Source organism: Lynx canadensis, chromosome F2 (genome assembly GCF_007474595.2).
Source record: "Lynx canadensis isolate LIC74 chromosome F2, mLynCan4.pri.v2, whole genome shotgun sequence".
Classification (NCBI taxonomy): Eukaryota; Metazoa; Chordata; class Mammalia; order Carnivora; family Felidae; genus Lynx; species Lynx canadensis.
Window position 1 is genome coordinate 32,310,398 of NC_044320.2, and position 20,925 is coordinate 32,331,322.

A 20,925-nucleotide genomic window follows, 5' to 3' on the forward strand; every position below is an offset into this window, starting at 1 on the left:
CCTGAACATCTCACAAAGAGTTCACAGATTCCTTACCTGGCTTTTGGTACCCGACTAATACTTCAGCGAATTGAAGAACATACACTCCCAAATTTCATGTGATGGCCTCCTTTTTTAAAAAATGTTTTTTTAGTTTATTTATTTATTTATTTATTTATTTATTTATTTATTTATTTTTAATTTTTTTTTTCAACGTTTATTTATTTTTGGGACAGAGAGAGACAGAGCATGAACGGGGGAGGGGCAGAGAGAGAGGGAGACACAGAATCGGAAACAGGCTCCAGGCTCTGAGCCATCAGCCCAGAGCCCGACGCGGGGCTTGAACTCCCGGACCGCGAGATCGTGACCTGAAGTCGGACGCTTAACCGGCTGCGCCACCCAGGCGCCCCTTTTTAATTTATTTTTGAGAGAGAGACACACATAGAGTGAGCAGGGGAGGGGCAGAGAGAGGGAGACACAGAATCCGAAGCAGGCTCCAGGCTCTGAGCTGTCAGCACAGAGCCCGACGCGGAGCTCAAACTCACAAACCACGAGATCATACCCCGAGCTGAAGTTGAATGCTTAACAGACTGAGCCACCCAGGTGCCTCATGGCCTCCTTTTTATAATCTTCCTTCATTACATGTGTAAAGATGATTATCTTAATTTCCTTTGAGATAGCTAACTAAAATGGTACATTTAAAGCCAATGGTAAGATAAAAAGTAACTTGCCCGTTTCTTATACACATTTTCTCCTTACTTCATCTCACTGATAGTTATTTTTCTTATCTGTATCTCTAGTCAAAATGCAAAACTATGAAGGAAGATTTCTCAACTAAACTACTGTTGAGTTGTCCTTCATAGGTCATTTATTTTGCTTCCTTAGACTTCAGATCAGACCATTCTGGACCGACCAGGTGAGAATATTTAACAGCAAAACACACAACTTAACCTAGAAACCTACACACAAAACACATCAAGATAGCAGAAATTATATTTCAGACACATAAGATTTCATTTGAATTACAAAACTAGTTTGGTGCTGCAGACTTCAAATGATTATTTACTCATTTATTGACAAATTTTACATTTTTTTTTTTTGTGGTGGGAGGGCAGTAGACATATGCATTACTCATCACGTCATATTCATTATGAGACCTTAATTTCCTCATTAGAAATACTTGGCAAATATTGGCTTTCCTAAGAACCCGTGAGTCTTCTATTTCTTGAAAGTCCATACAAAGTAAAGGGGGCCGAACTGGAAAGCAGTCATTCTTGAAAATCGTTACTGAGAACGGAGACCAGACAGTGATGATAAATACCAGATTTCTGAAGGAAAAACTGGCTTAAAGTAATTTATTCTCATTGAATTTCAATGGGCAGTAGATAGAACTACATAAATAGATAGATAGAAAGATCTTATCTGTTACACTTAAATGTATGTATTTCGGATCCATTCCCTTGGTTGGGATATTCTTCCTTGCGACACCACGATATACTATCTTGGTTGACCCCACGGTTGTCTGACAGTCTTCACAGACCTCAGACAGACTAATGAGAATACATCTTCTCTGAAGTTCTATTGTATGTCATGGCACAGAAGGTGACCTTTTAAGTTTAAAAATAGCCTTCAAAAATGGGGTTGACCTATACACCAAGAGCAAAATGAAAAGCTTCCGATTTGAGGTTTCAGGGTGAAGACGTGAGGTCTGACTGCCTTTCCGCCAGTGAAGAACTGAGAACGACAGACAGTTACCGTCTGACAGGGGAAGGTGAAGTGGATCCAGAAAGAAGTGCCGAGTAACAGTGAGCCAATGTCTTGGCATGACTGGTGCACAAAGATGTCAAACAAAACCCTAGGGTTTGACAGCATCTTTTGCATGGATGTCGATTTTAATGTTTTCTAAATTCTTTTCCACATCTTAAGGCAGACTGATGGAGCACGATGTATGCTCTGTGTATGTGGGACATTCCAAAGAAATCCTCTTTACCAGATTCCCTAGCATTTCAAAAAGCTTGCTGAGGCATGGGATACTTTTCTAAATAGGAGGAGAATAGCATTTTAGGTACTGGATTTTCAAATAATTTCCATACAAATAATTTCTGAAGCCAAACAAGTCACGCTAGAGTTTACTCTGTTGAATAATGCATTATAAAAGCCATTAAGTGATAATTCAAAATTCGGTGAGTGTGCCCTGTGTACAGTCTGTGGAGTTACAGAGGTGAGAAATGGAGTCACTGCATTTGAGGTGTTCACACCCAACCTGGGACAATGAAGGGTAGGGGTGGAGCTCTCCCCCCCGCAGGGGACAGGGCAGGGAAGGCTGTCCAGACGTACTGATGCTACATGCCAGATCTTGGATGGTACCTGTTAGCAACGATAAAGATAGCTAGAAAGTTATTAGGCAAAGGGAACATGATATACGAAGACAGGTATTTGAGGAATTTTAAACAAATAAGGAGAGTTGAAGTATAAAGGTATCTGTGGAGAATGAGTAAGAAGTGAAGCTCTAAGGAGTAGGGTAGTTAAAACATATAGGTAGCTAATCTATGGGAAACATAAATGAGGAGAAAGAAGACTAGGGAATGATAACAGTTAGTGGATGGATAGTGATGGAGACACCTGTTGCTGGATGTAGAAAGTGATAGATCAAACCCAGTAGAATAAAAAATTGGCAACAAGAAACCACAGGAGACTTGTGAGAGAGTCACTTCGATAAAGCCAGAGGGCAGAAACTGGAAAGAAGAGAAAATGCTGGGATTGAGGAAGTCAAAGAAGTGAGTGCAGAAAACTTTGCAGAAACTGCCTAGGAAAGGAAGCAGACAGGAATTCCTGTTAAGTATGATGAATTGACTGCATGCATTTATTTTCTATTCCCTCTCATAAACATGACAGTAAAGAGGAAAACAAAAGAAGATAGGACAAAGAGAGTGCACATTAGGCAACAGAAGTCAACAAAATCTTGGAAGCTAGGAAACTAATGGAGTGACGGATGACAAAGCAAAGCACGGAAAGCTGGAATCCAAGTATCTGAAGAACTGTTGGCCAACAAGAAGCAAGAAGATTTATTCCATAGAATCCTGGAAAAAATCAGGAATGAAAGGCACCTGGTGCCTTGAAGGGTAAGCTGAGCGAGCAGTGGACCTAAACTTTGTAAGACTGGCATCCTGAGTAAGAAGCTGTTAGCTTCACATGCTCAGCTGTTCCCCGTAGAGTTAAGGGGCAGTCCCTTTGCACTCTGATACGAGATGGAGGCTGAGTCTTTGGAGAAAGAACTGGAACTGAGGCTTCAGATCCAGAGAGACAGTCTCAGCAAAGGGTGATGCTAAAATGTCATCTGAATTAGATTAAAGGAATATCTATAGTCTCAACAATGAGATAGGACTTTTCCAACATACCACCTGGTCCCTTTCACCCACTAAGGCCTCAGATTGCTGGCTGCAAGGTTCATAAATCTCAGAGACTAGACTGGCATTCTCTGAAGAAGCTACCCACGCTAAGACAAAAAATTACATGGACTGTTATTTGGGGACATCATTATCATGGCTGAGTTGCCCTCCTACGATGCTTTAAAACTCACCGATTGACATCCTATGACCCTGTGCAAAACCCATCAGTTGACCCTCTGCAAGACCTACCACCTGCCAACTCATGCTGTTCTTATATTTAGCCTTATTGTCCCATTCTTCAAAGATAAAGCAGATACTCGTGGGTCTCTAGCCATTTAAGGAAAGCTTCAATACCAAACACAGGAACCGAAACAGTAAAGGAAATTAAGAAACCATGCACAGGGCATACAACTTCATCAATATCCTTCAGTTTCTTTCTTTGGAGGTAAAGGAAAGAATATCCCCAAGATGTTGGGGGGAAAAAAAACCCTGTCAACTGTCAGAGAATAAGACAAACTTCCTGTAAATTAGAAATACAATAGTTAAACTTCCATAGTGAAGTTAAAGAATAAAATTTGAGGACACCTCAGAAAGTTGGAGAAAGTCAAGGAGATAACTGTGGAAACATTATTAGGTGCATATCATATTGCTTTCCATATTAAAGAATGAGCTGCAACTTCTTCATTTATCCATTCATCCATTCACGAATATTTAATGAGCACCTACTAAGCGCCATGCCTTAGAAACCAGAATTCCTATCCTTGAAGAACTCTCATTCCAGGGGTGAGATAGTGCTATTAAACATTTAAATAAATACTAAAGGGGCACCTGGGTGGCGCAGTCGGTTGAGCGTCCGACTTCAGCCAGGTCACGATCTCGCGGTCCGTGAGTTCGAGCCCCGCGTCGGGCTCTGGGCTGATGGCTCAGAGCCTGGAGCCTGTTTCCGATGCTGTGTCTCCCTCTCTCTCTGCCCCTCCCCCGTTCATGCTCTGTCTCTCTCTGTCCCAAAAATAAATAAACGTTGAAAAAAAAATTTAAAAAAAAAAATAATAAAAATAAATACTAAAATGTCAAATATGAACATAGATGAGAGAGGATGTTCTAAACTGTATATGCTCCCTCAATCGTTACGTTGAAGCCCTAACCCTGAGTATGAAGCCTCAATATTAGGACATGACGCCTTTGGGAGATAATTCGGTCATGATGGGATCAGTGTCCCTGTAAGAAGAGAATGAAGGAGCTCCTTCTCTCTCTCCCTCCTCTGTGTGAGGATACAGAAAGGTGGTCACCATCTGCAAATCAGGAAGAGGGCTCTCATCAGTCTCCAAATCTGCCTGCTCTTTGATCTTGGACTTCCCACACTCTGGAATGGTGGGAAATACGTGTCTATTGTTTACAATATCCTGCCTTTGCTCTTTTGTTGTAACAGCCTGAGCTGACTTATACAGAGGAGAAAAAGGAACGAAAGACCTAGAGCAGCAGACTAATTAGGCAGACTCTGTGAAGGCAACCTTTAGAGTGCTCTGAATGCCATAAGAGAGGGAGCAACGTGGGGGCAGAGCACAGTACAAAGGGCTGGGAACAGGCAATTTTTGGACTAGGAAGCAAAAGCAACGGGTCTGTAACCACTCCAACGGAGTGGTTGGGGAGTGTAGTAAATGTAACCACGGAGATATTCAGGGGCAGACCATGAAGGGCCTGGTAAGCCAAAATAATGACTTTGTAAGGTTTAGTTCAGGGATTGGCAAGCTTTTTTATAAAGAGCCAAATAGTAAATATTTTAAGCTTTTGCAGGCTACATGGTCTCTGCAAATGCTCAACTCCATTCTTACAGTGTAAAAGCAGCCACAGACCAATATAAACAAACAGGCTTAGCTGTGTTCCATTTAAACTTTATTTACAAAAATAGGCAGTGGGCCAGATTTGGTCCCATGGGCCAAATCAATCCTTGTAATCAGTCTAATGGTGATGGGAAGCCTTTGGAGGGTTATATGCACCTCCACTTTTCCACTTTCTCTGTGAAATGAGAAGTGAGGTCACCATCTAACAAGGGGCTTTGTATATTTGGGGAGACAGAAGTCTGACATAGTCACCTTGCACACTGGTCAGGAAAATAAATCTGTATCGCTAGGTTATATACACTGAGGGTTCACATTTACCTCGCAGTCAAATGTGATACAAACTGGTCAGCATTGGGTTATTTGCTGCGATTTCATTGTTGTCATTAGTAATGGTAGTTTGTTGGTTTTATTCTGACCATATGTTTACGTGGCTCTCACTGTGGATCACAAATATCAGGGGAAAGTGGAGAGTTGGACTGACCAGAATAGGGGTGTTGTCAGCCCAGTACAGTAAAAGTCAGAGAGAGAGAGAGAGAGAGGTGAGGAGGTATGAGATTGGTGACTGGAATCATGAACCCACAGAAGTCAAGTCAGGTAGGGGCGCCTGGGTGGCGCAGTCGGTTAAGCGTCCGACTTCAGCCAGGTCACGATCTCGCAGTCCGTGAGTTCGAGCCCCGCGTCAGGCTCTGGGCTGATGGCTCAGAGCCTGGAGCCTGTTTCCGATTCTGTGTCTCCCTCTCTCTCTGCCCCTCCCCCGTTCATGCTCTGTCTCTCTCTGTCCCAAAAATCAATAAACGTTGAAAAAAAAATTTAAAAAAAAAAAAAAAAAAGAAGTCAAGTCAGGTAATCTGGAGGTAACGGCAGGAGTTGCTGCTGGACAGGAAAATGATGGTGATGGGGCAAAGGGATAGAGGTTCATTTGGAGTTGAAAAATTAAAGAAGTCAGGGAATGAGTAGATCAAGGTGGATGATTTACTACTGTCTTCGAGAGGGGTGTAGCTACCAATACTATTTCCTTGACAGAAAAAGTCTCAGTTTCCTTAATGGATGGACCTAAGCTGAACCCTTGGACACAGAAATCTTAGTAAAATCCCAATGTGATTGTGTGTGCCTCAAAACTTTCAGTTGCTCTCCACTTGCCTCCATTGCAAGGTCTTCAGACTGAGCATTTAATGGAACCTACAACATGGCCCTTGGATGCTTGTGGAGGCTTCCTCACTGGTTTTATTTGCAAATTCTCTGCTCTACCTAAAGCGTGTGCCAATACGCTCATGAAAACACCGTATGCACTGTAGTCCATAAAGTTTCAGGCACACAATTTCAACCTCCTCAAATGCCTCTCCCCATTTCTTTGACCTTGCAGGACTGAACTCAGTATTATGTAACCTTCGTCAATTAAGGTTTTTCAAGAAGTACCATAAGCTGGGGTGGGAGTGTTTCATATTCTTTTGTATCACTCATGACACCTGGGTCATATCATGCATAAACCATTGGCTCAATTACTTTTATTTTATTTAGAAAATTGTCTTGTGAAACAGAGTGCCAGGACATTCACAGAGGTGCTAAAGAAAAATAATTAACTCACTAAGGAATAACTTAAATTCTATGGATGAGAGACATTTTGTGGGCAAGGCAAAGGTTTCTTTGTTCTTTTAGTTTGGCTTGCATAAAAAGAAGAGTGAGAATGTAGTTAAGACAAAGGGTGATTTTCATTTGCAAATGTTTTTCCTAAATTATATGAGAAAAAAAATCAATGTAAAGAAAATTATAAAAGAGGGATACAAAAATATCCTCCCCAAATCTTACCATAACCTCTACAGAAATACTCTTCTAATTTCTAGGTCTTTCTTTCAAGTATGTGTCCCTGCACATACGCTTTTTTTTTAAGTTTATTTATTTATTTTGAGAGAGAAAGAGAGGGTAAGACAGAGAGAGAATCCCAAGCAGGCTCAGCACTGTCAGCGCAGAGGCTGACTCAGGGCTCGAACTCACAAACCGTGAGACCATGACCTGAGCTGAAACCAAGAGTCGGATGCTTAACCGACTGACTGAGCCACCCAGGCGCCCCCACATACACTTTTTAAATATACTCACAATCATTCTGGGGACAAAACTTCCTATTCTGCTTTTTCATTTGAAAGTATAACATCATAATTTCTTCTACGTAATACACTGTCTTAAAAAAGCAGTCACGGTATCTCACTCTGAAAAGAATCCATCCTAAAGAGTTGTCCCTCATTTTAGCTGTCAAAGATACTTCGGGGGGTAGCTTTCAAGATCAGCATCTCTTTGAATATGACAAGCTAACATCCCTGAGTGACAGTGAGTCACCTCTCTAAAGACCCCACTCTTCATTTCTCATTTTTATACTTACAAAACTGATATATTCTTAGTTCTTATCATTTGCCAACATCCCACCTGGGTATTTACCCCTAAGAGACAAGACTTTTCATTCATGTATGGGTCCAGGGTGGTTTAGAATAATTTCTCTCCAATATGTGATAGCCCACCTGATCCACTAAGGTAATTAATAGTATAACCATGCAGGATTATTTACCAACATTTCATTAAGGAAATTCATAGAGATGTGGCTATGAAAACAAATGTATTTTCTCACATCACATAACAAACATTGGTGATAACGAAGGACATAAAGGAGTCAGTACGATCGGAACCAGACTGAAATAACCCAAGTAAATCACTAACGTAATTGTAAAAACAGTAGACACGTAGGAAGAAAAGGAAATGACAGAAGGCCTGATAGTTGCTGAAATGGCTGTTGTTCTGCAATTTGCAACAGACGGCTCTATTGTAAATAACACAGTACCTACTGGGGTCACTCATCTTGACCTTAAGAACCCCTCAGAAATGACGATTTGAATCCAAATGGTGGTTTTCTAAAGCAGCCATTTTTACAACCACGGATTCCTAGAACAGGCATAATAAATTACTCCTCTAAACCTCTCTCTTTCTCATAGAACATAACCAGAAAAAGCCTCAGATGTTCCTGAAACATGTTGGGTTTTCGGCATCGCGTTATCCTGTGGTGCTCTGCAATCAATTACTGTTATACCACCATCATTAATAATTTTCTTAATGAAAATGATTCTGTTGATCTCCGTTGTATTTTAATTATCAGAGTTAAGCATAATTACACTGCCGCTCTGAGCTGGCATGTGGACTCCTTTAGGGCGCAATTTTGTTTTAACACACTGATAATGTAATTTTACATTGTGTCAGTTTGTTTGGTTATTATCCAGTTGTACAATTCCACTGTATTCCTGATAACAGATAATAACCTTAGTACCTCCTATATCCTGAAGTCATTTAAAAAGCAATATTGGAATTCCGCGACTAGCTAACTTAATCGCCTTATGATTTTATAATTCCCACTGCTAAATATTTGGTTCAGGCACCCACCCTCTTTTAAGAATATCATAAAACTAGACAACAGTTATACATTTTCTATGAATTACAGAATGGTTAAATAAACACTTAAAATATGAGCACAATTTTTTTCTTTTTTAAAATAGCTTCCTATTTATATAATATTAGCTCTTTAGGTGAAGTTAAACATGAACTTGTAGTCTACTTTGAAAATTGGCTGCCCTGGTAGACACGGCTATTGTTTCAAAACTCTACCAACATGCAATGGATTCTGTATTTTAAGGTGGAAACTTGTCCACACCTTGCAAGAGTCCTCGCATTAAAAGATCTTTGTTTTGAAAAGTTGATCAGTTTAGTCAGGGTGTAGAACACTGCTCATCCAAGTTAGGTCCTATTAGCATTTCTGTCATTATTTCAACAGTGCCTATAGGATCTTGAACATAGCGGACAATCAATGAAAGCTGAAATGAACTCATTGCGTGGTTATATTTGTGCAAACAAGCAAAATCAGAACTCTGAGGATGGTCACAGAAGGATTTTGAGATACATCTTCCATGTGGCTTTAAATTGCTGTGGTCTTAAAAGTAACAGATATATTAGCATAAAGCACTGCTGTCACTGCTATTTTAGTTCTTGAAGCCAACCACAGAACGAGGGGGGAAAAGCAGATTTCCTGATAAACACATATACAAATTTGTGGAGAAGAACAATCACTTGCAATCTTGGCCCAGGGAAGGGCATTATCAGAACGCTGTTAATTGTCCAATTGGGAATTGAAGTCCACGTGCTCAAGATTGAATCCCAACGTCACCATGTATGAGCCAAAGATCCTCGAATTATTAATTTATCGAAACCTCAGTTTACTCATCTGTAAAGTGGGGATAATGCTGCTTCTGTCATAAGTCTGTCGAAATAGCAAATAAGAAACTGTAGGTATAGTACTTCAAGCAATGTCTGCATAGAGTAAGTGTTTAGTAAAAGGTGACTGCTATATTAGTATTAATAATATCATTATCGTCTTTATACTAGACATTTTAGTCGGTTAAGCGTCCAACTTCAGCCAGGTCACGATCTCGCGGTCCGTGAGTTCGAGCCCCGCGTCAGGCTCTGGGCTGATGGCTCGGAGCCTGGAGCCTGTTTCCGATTCTGTGTCTCCCTCTCTCTCTGCCCCTCCCCCGTTCATGCTCTGTCTCTCTCTGTCCCAAAAATAAATAAACGTTGAAAAAAAAAATTATACTAGACATTTTATGTAAGACTTCTTTAAAAATAAAAATAGCATGTGTTCAAGGGAAAACTCTGAGAGCATCTTCAGGCAAAGGCTCCAGGCCTTTAATTCTGTAATACAGACAGTTGTCTGGGGATACTGTGGGTTCAACAGTAACCGAGTAAGACTTCTGGAATACGTGGCTACAAATCTGCTACCAGATGAGGATGTTTTCCTGCACACTTGCTTGATACCAACATAAAGACCTGGTTTCATTTCCTCTAGGTTTGTACTGACATGTTCACAAAAGCAAATGGGATTGAGTAGAAGATAATTAGCAATACACTATTTATAATAATGTACACAGGTAAGGGTTCTCCGTCTCAAAAATTCTGCGACGTGGCCACTGCTATCCCACTCTTACAGCTGAGGAAATCAAGATTTATAGAGGGTACATGATTTGCCCAAATTTGCATACCAGCAACAGTTCTTTTACACTGATACGGTGCTTTCATACGGAAAGAAATCTTCTGTGGTTAAGGTGGGAGTGGGAGTTAACCGATACTTTTTTCACTCTTTTGATTGGCAACGTTGATTCTCTTAATCTTGACGCCTAGAGAATGTGGCTACACTGAAATAACAACTCATGAAAAACTAAATTGTTCCTTATTGGAAATGAACTGAATGAAGAAACCCACATGCTAATGGCTTAATTCTGAGTATTCAAAAACAACCTATTTACTTTTACAATGTGAGAAAGGTCACCATACTGTGCAAACACTATGAAGTAAAGAACACCATGGTTTATGGAGAAGAAACATCAATCTCCAAGGCTCAACAGGCATCAGTGGATTTTAGGAGTTAGTGGGCAGGCCTTGCTAATCCTACCCGCCAGCATCCTCCCTTTAACTTCAGCATGGTGCTTTTTAGTATTTTTCCATTGGAGATAAGTAAATTAGAATTATCTGGAGTCTGTTGAGAATAATGGCCAAAAACAGATGACCCAACAGGTCTGGTCCATCAATATCTGGTTGAGCTAATTACTTTCTGGAATGACAGGGGGTAGTTGAGGCAGGAAAAAAGTACATCAGATTACAATATTAATGCCAAAATACTATACTTTTTTACTTTGATGAAACAAGATGATGGCAGCCTGTCACAAAGCACTAAGTGATATAATATAATTTTATAATAATTATTTGATGGACACCCTGGAAATGAAAACTACAGTTACATTTAATTTTGCTATTAGCTCACATTTAATAATACTTTAAGAACTAAGTATGCCTCTCAAATGGTAATAGTTACACATTAAGTGGCCTATCTAACACACCATAAGAAAATGATATCAAAAATTTCACAGTCCAGCCAATTTTAAAAAATGCTAAACATATGCATTTTTACATTCTATTTGTAAATAGGTACTGATATCTTCTCAGATGGCCAGGTCCTTATAATAATGATTTTGGCATAGAATTCATGAGTAATTTAGGTTCTTAGCTAGAAGACAAAACACGGAAATGTAATTTTCGCCTCAGGAATTCATTTGTCGTCTTTGGCGAGAGCTTCTTAGACATTAGGAATAACGTGTTGCATCTAAGCCCATCAAGCAACACCTCTTTTGTATCTGGCACCAGCACTTTGGTTTCATTTGGGGAACTATTTCTTTTCCATCTTCGTGGCTCACGTGGGGTTAATTCTACTCTAAGGATGATTGTAGTCTGCCAGGGAGAGTGTTTAATTGGATCAAAGATTGGTATGTGATGTGCCCTAATCAAAACCCAGGAAAGCTGTGTTTCACTGGAAGTGCGGTGCTGGTAGAATTAGTCTGGAGCTTCCCACTACCTGAGGAGAGCATTTCTGAAAATGAAACCCATGCAAGAAAGAAGAGGCAGAGGATAGAGACAGCCTGGGGACCAAGTTTGAGCAACTGGATTAAGCTGTTCCTGAAGTCAGAACATCCTTAGACTCTGTTTTATGAGTAGATGAATCTCCTTACCCCAACACACACACACACACACACACACACACACACTCTGTAATTCTTTTTTTTTTTTTTTTTTTTGCATAAGCCAATTTCATTTGGATTTCTATCACTTGAAAACAGTCCCAGCTTATAAGTAACATACGTATTATGAAAATGCCTCACACATTACGGATGCCCAAGTCAATACTTACTAAATCTAAATTGCTAAAACCTTCCAGCTACAAAACTCTTTTGCTTTGAGGAGTCTTATCATACCTGCTGCCTATGAAGACAGCAAACTCACAGCCCACAAGGTCCTGATAGAAGTGCTTTCTTGGGTCATATTTTCCATGATTCAAATGATCCCTGGTACAATCCCAGCATATTAAGGTATTCACAGAACTTTGAGACATATTCTGGGTGAGTTATTCCCTCCCTCCAAAGGCAATCTGAATACTAGGAATTAGTATCAGGCCTTTGAAGTCCATCTAGGGTATCAGAACAGAATTTACAGAAGGGTTTTTGAGTGTGTTATCCAGAACACTAACTGCAATGGGTGTCCATTGGAAAGGAAAAGAAAAAAAAAATCTATCTACCTATCTCATATGGTTAAATGAGTTAAATTGGTGTTTTGTTTTGTTTTGGTTCACTACAGAACTTCTCAGAGCATTCATACAAGCAGGCATTGTGAGTTTTCAAGAGGGGCCACAATAGGCAATATTAGGTCATAGGACTTGTTCTTTAATGCACTTGGGGTTCTGAGTAATGCAACTGGGGAGTGTCATACTCTAACATATATCTTTGTGCTATTCTGACTTGGAAGAATTTACTCATCATATAAAATGGCAAGGGGAGGTCAGAGTCACACAGTAGGAGTATAGGGTTTGGAACCATCAAGACCCGTTTTGAAATTTGGCTGCATTGTTAGGTCTCCATGACCAAGAACAGCCATACTATCTTTCTCAATGGGAATGCCAAAATATGCAGGGGCGTCTGGGTGGCTCAGTCGGTTGAGCATCCGACTTCAGCTCAGGTCATGATCTCTCCGTCTGTGAGTTTGAGCCCCGCGTCAGGCTCTGTGCTGACAGCTCAGAGCCCGGAGCCTGCTTTGGATTCTGTGTCTCCTTCTCTCTCTGCCTCTTCCCCACTCATGCTCTGCCTGTCTCTCTCCGTCAAAAATAAATAAACGTTTAACAATAATTAAAAAAAGAATGCCAAACTATGTAAAATGATTTTTAAAAAGCTACTTATCTTATTAAGCTGTTTGAAAGCCTAATGCCGGGAGAAATTATTCTAATGTCTGTAACTCAGACCCTAAGTCACACAAATGTACATTTGAACCCCACTCCAACCACTTACTAGCTATGCGACCATGGCAAATTACTCAACCCACCTAATTCTCCATTTCACCTTTTGTAACATGGAGTAGTATATTAATTACTTCATAGGAGGTAGTAAATGAAGATGAAATGATGCCTATACAGTAAACATTGCACTACCCGCTCTTTGTACCACAATACCAATAGTTCTTAAGTTGAACAATATCAAATTACCTTTTGTAGGTTAAGAACCATTATATAGCAGTGATTCTTATGGTTCATCATTTGAGTATATGAAATTCCTGTGACAGTTTCTGGCAACTACACATCCTTTGTTTATCTGGTCAACCAATCAATATTTATTGAGTACTTTTTTTTTCTTTATGGCAGCATACCATACCAAGGATAGGAAGGTGACTAAGACAGTTCTTGCCCTCGGTAATTACAGAGTAGACTGGAAAGCAAGCAATAATCCCTGTTTACTTTTTTCTTTTACTAAAAGTTAACGGCTAACTTACTTTTTTTTCCCCGAATTTTTAACTTTGTTACTCTTTTCTTGAACCCATATGATAATGATCATAAAACAAGGTGATGGAGGGGCGCCTGGGTGGCTCGGTTGGTTAAGCGTCCGACTTCGGCTCAGGTCACGATCTCGTGGTCCCTGAGTTTGAGCCCCGTGTCGGGCTCTGTGCTGACTGCTCAGAGCCTGGAGCCTGCTTCAGATTCTGTGTCTCCCTCTCTCTCTGACCCTCCCCCATTCATGCTCTGTCTCAAAAATAAGTAAACGTTAAAATAAAAATTAAAAAAAAAAAAAACCAAGGTGATGGAGAAGAATGAGGGAAGCACACATGGCTGGTATGGAAGTACCATGGAGAGGATTCAGGGGTGCCGAGTAATGGTGGCTATTAGTAGCCATGTACGAGGCCAGCAACTAGTTGGGCTCAAGATCTGCTTCATGCGTTAATTAATGAGTAACCTTCTATAAATTGCTCCAAATTACTTACTGCCAACCATAATACAAACATAAACGTGTTCGAGTTAGAGTACTCCGCTGAACACAGAACTGCAATTCTGCCATATTTCTTATATAGCAAAATAACAACCATTGCTCCCCAAAGAATGGCTGATTTAAAAATGCAATGGATCTGGATTATGACAAGAGAACAGCTACTCCCTTGGTTCCTCCATATTATACCACCATCGCGGAGATAAGGCATTATACAACTACCATTTATTCCTAGTGATTAAGCCTGCATTCCAAGGCCTCTTTTGTATTTCTGCGCTCTGAACGTGGGCACTGGTAAGCTGGTTCACTATACCATTTCCTTCCACTTTGATAGATCATGTTGACATATCCTGGGAAAATCTCACTTCCCTTCTAGTTAAAAGCTCCCACCAGCATACCACAGGTATTTCAGGTTAGAAAATGAGTAGGTTTGGGACCAGCAATTATAGAAGGAAAAGGAATATAATCAGATCCTGGTGTGCAGATTGTTTTTTAAGCTCACAAATTCCCTCTTTCCGGTGTTTCAACTTTCAAAGGCTTATGGTAGTTTAAAGGCAATCCTCTTATAAGTGTACAAATTGTAATGATTATAGGAACAAGTTGTAATTGTTTCTAGCAAGTTTTTAAGAGTCTTTGATGTTATGATTAGTGTTTTATATGTTAATATATTGATAGGGGTGCTTATTTGCTTGTTCCCTTGTACGCTTTTATGGTTTCTAGGTTCACTGTGCAAATAAATCTTTGATCTCAGTAGGTCTATTTGGTTAAAAAAGAAAGCTAAAAGAAATTAAACATGCGAAGCCCAAGGTTTTGCAATATTTACGAAGAAGCACGATTAGGGACTTCTCTGTAAGAGTACAGAGCTGGGGCCCACGACCTGAAGGTGGAGAAAAGTGCCCCAAATGACACCACACACGAACAGGGGACTGCGCTGGGGAGTGCCATCCCGGAACTTGGGCTCCTTTGTAGCCAGGGTGTATCTATATGACGGCAGTCTGGGCTGATGCCACACTGAGCAAATCAAAGGCAAAGCACTGCAAGCCATCGGCTTCCTCTTTCCCATTTGCCTCCTGCCCTTCAGAAATCACCATGGGGAAGAATTCTCCGTCTTTGCAATGGTTTCATTTTCAGCTATCCCCATCATGAGTGATTTCAAGACAGTGTCTGGAATGCAATGCCTCCTGGAGCATGCACCTTGACACGAATTGCTAAGTTTCAAAGGAATTTGCTTTCTGTAGATAATGTCTAAGAGAGAGGGACCTGGGATTTCATCAAACTGGCTATCAATAAAGCTAACAGCAAGGAAGGCTCCAGTCACACCACTCAAATGCAGGGTTAGGTAAATGTGTGCAGTGCTAAGTAATTAATGGTATAACACTTTCTGTCATGTTTTGTATACAAAAAGCCCAGTAGGCTTTGCTGACAACACAGGTTAGAGAGATTCAGGAGGGAAAAAGGAAGAGAGGGGATCAAATGTCACTTTGCATTCTCATTCCCCGCTCACTGGGTGCTGTTGTGCAACGCTCAGGTTCCAAAACTCGCAAAGAGAGAGGGAAATGATTCCTGCATTTACCTTTGCTGTACACAATGCAGTTGTTTTTGTTGTCTTCTACTCCTTGCCAAGTCACATCCAGTAGCCACTTGGGACCAGCAGTCAGCACCATTGGGACCTGAGCCTTTGTCTTCTGTAGAAAGAATGATAACAAACAGATGCCATTTGCTTTCGTTGATTAAAAACTTGAATAATAACTGTACTAATCATTTTATTTTTACAAACAACTAAATCTCCCAAACCATAATCCACGTCCGTATTCCCCTGTCTCATAATATCTTTTTAAGATGACAGAAGCTGTAAGGCTTTACTGCTTTCACTAATCTGAATGGTAGAATTATTATCAAGGATTTTTTTTTTTCCCTAAATGATACTGGATCAGATCTCCAAGATTAGACAGATCTCTTGCGGCTCTGAATTATAAAGAGAATGCAGATGACTTTCATTGCAAAGAGCAGAGTGTTTAGAAGTGAACTTTAGACACATTGTACTTTACTATCAACAGGATCTCACTATTTCCTGAAACAGACAGGAAAGAATTTAAAGAATCAGGATCCATTTCAAAGCTCTACCCTGAGCAACATTTTTATTAGAGTCGGAATTTATTTCAAATGAATAATGAAATCTACCTAACCCCCTTTGCTAAGTGTGGATATGTAGTCTGACTGTAACTGAAATAATAATAATGCTAATGATTCACCATACATTGTCTCCAGAAAGAGTATAAAAGAGGAATCGTGAATAAATTCAGATGCAGAGCAACTAAAGCATGACATACCTCGCTCTGGGAAGCACAGAGGCAGGGAGACACTCGCCCTAGTTCGAACAAAATGTTTCCGGTTGTACATTTTCAACATAAGGCTCAAAAGGTTTATCAATTTAGGCTGTTTGGAACGCGAATTATTTGCCTTTAATTACATTAAACATGGCAGGAAATAAACTGAGGAGGAAACAAGTGAGCCTTAGCAAGACTGTTGTTTCCCGATGAGTCACAGTGAACTAGCAGTCAGACTTTTATCATCCACCAGACCATGTCTGTATATCGAATATCACAAAACCCAGAGTACAATGCAAGGGTCTCAAGGTAATGTTTGAACTGAACCTTCACCTAGATATGATCCTGCCACAGAGATCGTGGCTCATTCTGGGACTTTGCTGCACATTTCCCAAACTGGCATTAATAAGTATTCACTTGTGGAGTTCCGTGTAATCTGGTCATTTCAAATCCCTCAGGAATCTGGAAAACCCATCTCCCCCACTAAATAACAACAATGATTGCACCTGAGACACAGATCTGTTGTTAGCTGCAAACCCATATTGACGACTAGGCGTAAGATGAATGTTAACCCGTTCTTTAAAGTATCAATTATATTATAAGAGGTAAAACTACTGTAAAATACACTGTTTAATGAAAAAAAACCAACCATCATGGATAAATTTTTTTTAAAAGTCTGAAAAAAATACTTCAAATATTAAGAGACGGTAAGCCAGATCAATTGCAAGAAATGCTAGCATACTGGTTTTTCGTGTTCGTTCTTTGATTCAATTTTAAATTGTTCGCTTTTCAACCACACATCTTTTTTTTTTTTTTTTTTTTTTTTTTTTTGGGACAGAGAGAGACAGAGCATGAACGGGGGAGGGGCAGAGAGAGAGGGAGACACAGAATCGGAAACAGGCTCCAGGCTCCGAGCCATCAGCCCAGAGCCTGACGCGGGGCTCGAACTCACGGACCGCGAGATCGTGACCTGGCTGAAGTCGGACGCTTAACCGACTGCGCCACCCAGGCACCCCTCAACCACACATCTTAATTGTTCACTTTTCAACTATACATCTTAATATTTGGTAAGTACAACCATTAAAAACGTTTATCTGGTGCTCTACACATTCCGAGAAACTTCTCTAGTAACAAACTATAGAAATTATCCCTGAAAATATAGTCTGTAGGAAAGAAGAATACAGGAAAGAAGAATACAGTCTAAAGGCCTGTAGAAAAGAAGTAATTTTATACTATTTTTTTTTTTAACAATACAGGCAAAGATGTTAGCAAGTTATCTTTACGGTTATCAGTCTGAGTGACCATTTTTATTTACTTCCATTTGAAAACACAATTGAGGGCAAGTAAGCTTCTTCAATCTGAAGTGATAATGACCCATATCCAATTAATATTAGGTCTTAATTATGCATATGTCAGCTCCCTTTACTACCAGAGAAACAGGTAAACCCACAGATCAGGCTCAGCAGGTCTCCAGGCAAAAAGCAGAACGAGTCACAAGAGAGAGTCCACCATTTCGGTAGACCGTTATTATGTAGGAGATTTCGCGATCTTATTTGTAACACATGTTCTTTTCTGGTTTTAAATAACAGATTTCAACAACAGGCACCTCCCCCATTTCTACTGTATTCTTATTTTATGGGAAAGACATACTTTTTATTTAATCTTTACACTCTACAGTTCTTAAAGCCACATGGATTTCTACACAGTAAATCAGCTTTCACAATTTTCCACAGATAATATGAAAAGTAGATATTGATCATTTAAATTCTTTAGGAAATATTTTAGTGTAAAGTAAATCAGTTGATTTGCTGATACTGTAATCTTCCATTCATCTTATGAATATACAAACCACCTCTATCCTGGTCCTGTGTTTTTTGGTGCTAGCAATATTAAGGCATCTTTCTTTTTGGTGAAAGATACAGATACCTAAGAAAAAAAGTTGAATATAATGCAAACAGTCGCATGATAAGAGCGAAAAGTCATGTGTAAATTGTTTTGGGGTTAATGCAGGGCAAGAAAGAAAGTTCTGTCTTGTGGATTCTGGGAAGATATCATAGCGGAGGTGACATTTAGACAGGCTCTTAAAGGATAAATGGGGAAAATCTGCAGTTTGTGGTATGCCATGGACAAAGTCTGAGCAGTATATGAGTCGTGAGTACAGGCAATGGTGAGCGGTTCTGGGATACTTTGCTTTTGAGTTCTTACAAAGTCTTTACAGCCATTCTTGATTTGTAGAAAGTGCTAGATAAGTATTAGCTATCATCATCGTCACCATCATCATCAATATTTTCATTACTGACAGGTGGGAGAGGAATAACAGCAATGTGTCTGGAAGGGCAGGTTAGAAGCTATTTTGAAAGATGTTTTTTTATATCAGGCAAAACCTTTTATGCTTAAATTTCTAAGCAAAGGAAGCCAGTAAAGATTGTTTAACCAGGAAGAATAAGGGTACTATTACTTACGCTACTTGTGCAGGTTTCTTGTTAGACACCTACTTTATTTAGTCTTCATATCCATTCTCAGATAAAAAAGAAAAACTTGCAACTCAAAGACTAATGACTTCTTTTAGGTCAAATGGCTGGTAAAAGGAAAACATCGTATCTATTTCTAGCTGTTTCCAGCTAGACTCCTGGGGTGACCAACCATTTGGGTTTTTCTGAGACTGAAGGGTTCCCCAGGATGCTGGATTTTCAGCCTTTAAACGAGAAATTCCTTGGCAAACTGGGATGATTTATCCCCCCACCCCCACTACTACTGTTACAACAATATTAGTCATTTACATCTATTGAACACTAAATGTTGGACACTGTACTTCCGTTCAATTATCTTTTTTGATTTTTAAACTCGAGGGCTTAGGTATTAACTTTTTCCATTTAGTATATAAGCAAATTAAGACTCAAAGGAATTAATTTCATGGTGCAAATAAAACTAGTTAATTAATATCTTTCCTTAATAGTACATTAGGCATCATACCTTTTAAAACTTTGGAAACCTGGGCATAGATAGAATCGGACTTATTAAGAAACTGAATTGAAGGAAAAACAATTTCTTTTACTCTAAATCAATAAAGCAAAAGCAAAAATGTAGCTAAAACTTGCTGAAAGCTCTACCAAAGCTGTGAAGTAAATAATAAGTAGATAAAAAATCTCAAGGGACCAGTTATTACAGTTTTGAGGAGGTAAGTCAATTTCTTTCTGAAGAAGTCAACTTTCGTAGAGATTGACTGACTTCAAAGAAGATTACCAAGTGTGAGAAGGAAGGAGTTAGCCAGGATTATATGAAATCTACACTCCAGCAAAATCCATGAATAGAAAATAACAATAATATCCACATTGATCATTAGGTTCACTTTCCCAGGTCTCTATCATAAGGACTCATACAAGTCTAGAATGTTAAGAAATGGAAGCAACTTCAAAGTTCAGTGAGTTTCACTCCCTAATTTCACAAATGAAGAACGTAAGACCAAGATGTTTATTAGTATCCTACAGAGCATACAGTCGGCACAATATGTTGGGAAAGAGAGTGGATATAAACGTAGTCCCATGCCCTAATTCTCCGGAACCTGTCAATATGTTACCTTACTTGGGCAAAGGGTTTTAAAGAAGTGATTAAGGTGTAGGACTGTGAAATGGTGGAAATATCCTAGATTATCTGGACAGGCCCAGTCTGAACACCTGAGTTCCTGAAGACAGGAGAGGCAACACAGTAGATCAAAGGAACTCCATATGAAAAGGATTCCACCTGCCTTTGCTGCCTTTGCGGATGGCATACTGAGTTTATAAACTAAGGAGCACAGTGGTGTCCAGAAACTGGAATGACTCTGTTTCAGGAAGCAGGAAACAGGGACCTCAGTTTTGCAACCGCAAGGAACTGAATTCCGCCACCAGCTTGAATAGTGGGAAAGGTATTCTCCACTAGAACCTCAGGAATGGAATGCATTCCACCTTGATTTCAGTCTAATGGGATCCATGCTGGACCTCTCACCTACAGAACTGATAATAAATTTGTGTTGTTTTAAGCCACTAAATTTGTGGTAATTTGTTTCAGTAGCAATAGAAAACTAACACAAAAGGGATTCATATTTACTGACTTACAGTTTAAAAAAACACTTTAAGCTCCTTATCAAATGTACTCAAAAGGTGTAAAACAGCTTCTTAGAATAACATTAAACCTACGTTGTCATTCCACAATTATTAGATATACTAAATGTTCTTGTCTTAAAGTACAAGAAAATACATAGTGGTGACTGTAATAATTTCCACTTCTACAATTAAGTATTTAAAACATTTCATGATTTACTGTTGACCTTATAGTCGAGGCAGAACAGAAAGGATGTTACTTTTCTTGGAGTCGGATGACCTAGGTTTGAATCCTACTATGTGCTATGGGCAGGCTCCACGACTGGGAAATCACTTAAACCTGAATGTCGTGAATTGCAGATTACACATGTGTAAAATGGGGACAATGGTTTCTATCTCAAAGTCAGTTGTCTAAATCAACCAGCACA

General features: G+C 39.6%; 1 protein-coding gene across 2 annotated transcripts in view; it reads right to left on the bottom strand.

Moving 5' to 3' along the window:
- The window catches only part of ZFPM2 (zinc finger protein, FOG family member 2), a 470,612-nt gene that overhangs the window by 147,200 nt on the left and 302,487 nt on the right, over positions 1 to 20,925 (bottom strand). For both annotated transcript variants that reach the window (XM_030304303.1, XM_030304302.1), the window contains one exon: positions 15,665 to 15,776. In XM_030304303.1, the coding sequence (XP_030160163.1) occupies positions 15,665 to 15,776 (112 nt within the window). The remainder of the gene's footprint in view (positions 1 to 15,664; positions 15,777 to 20,925) is intronic.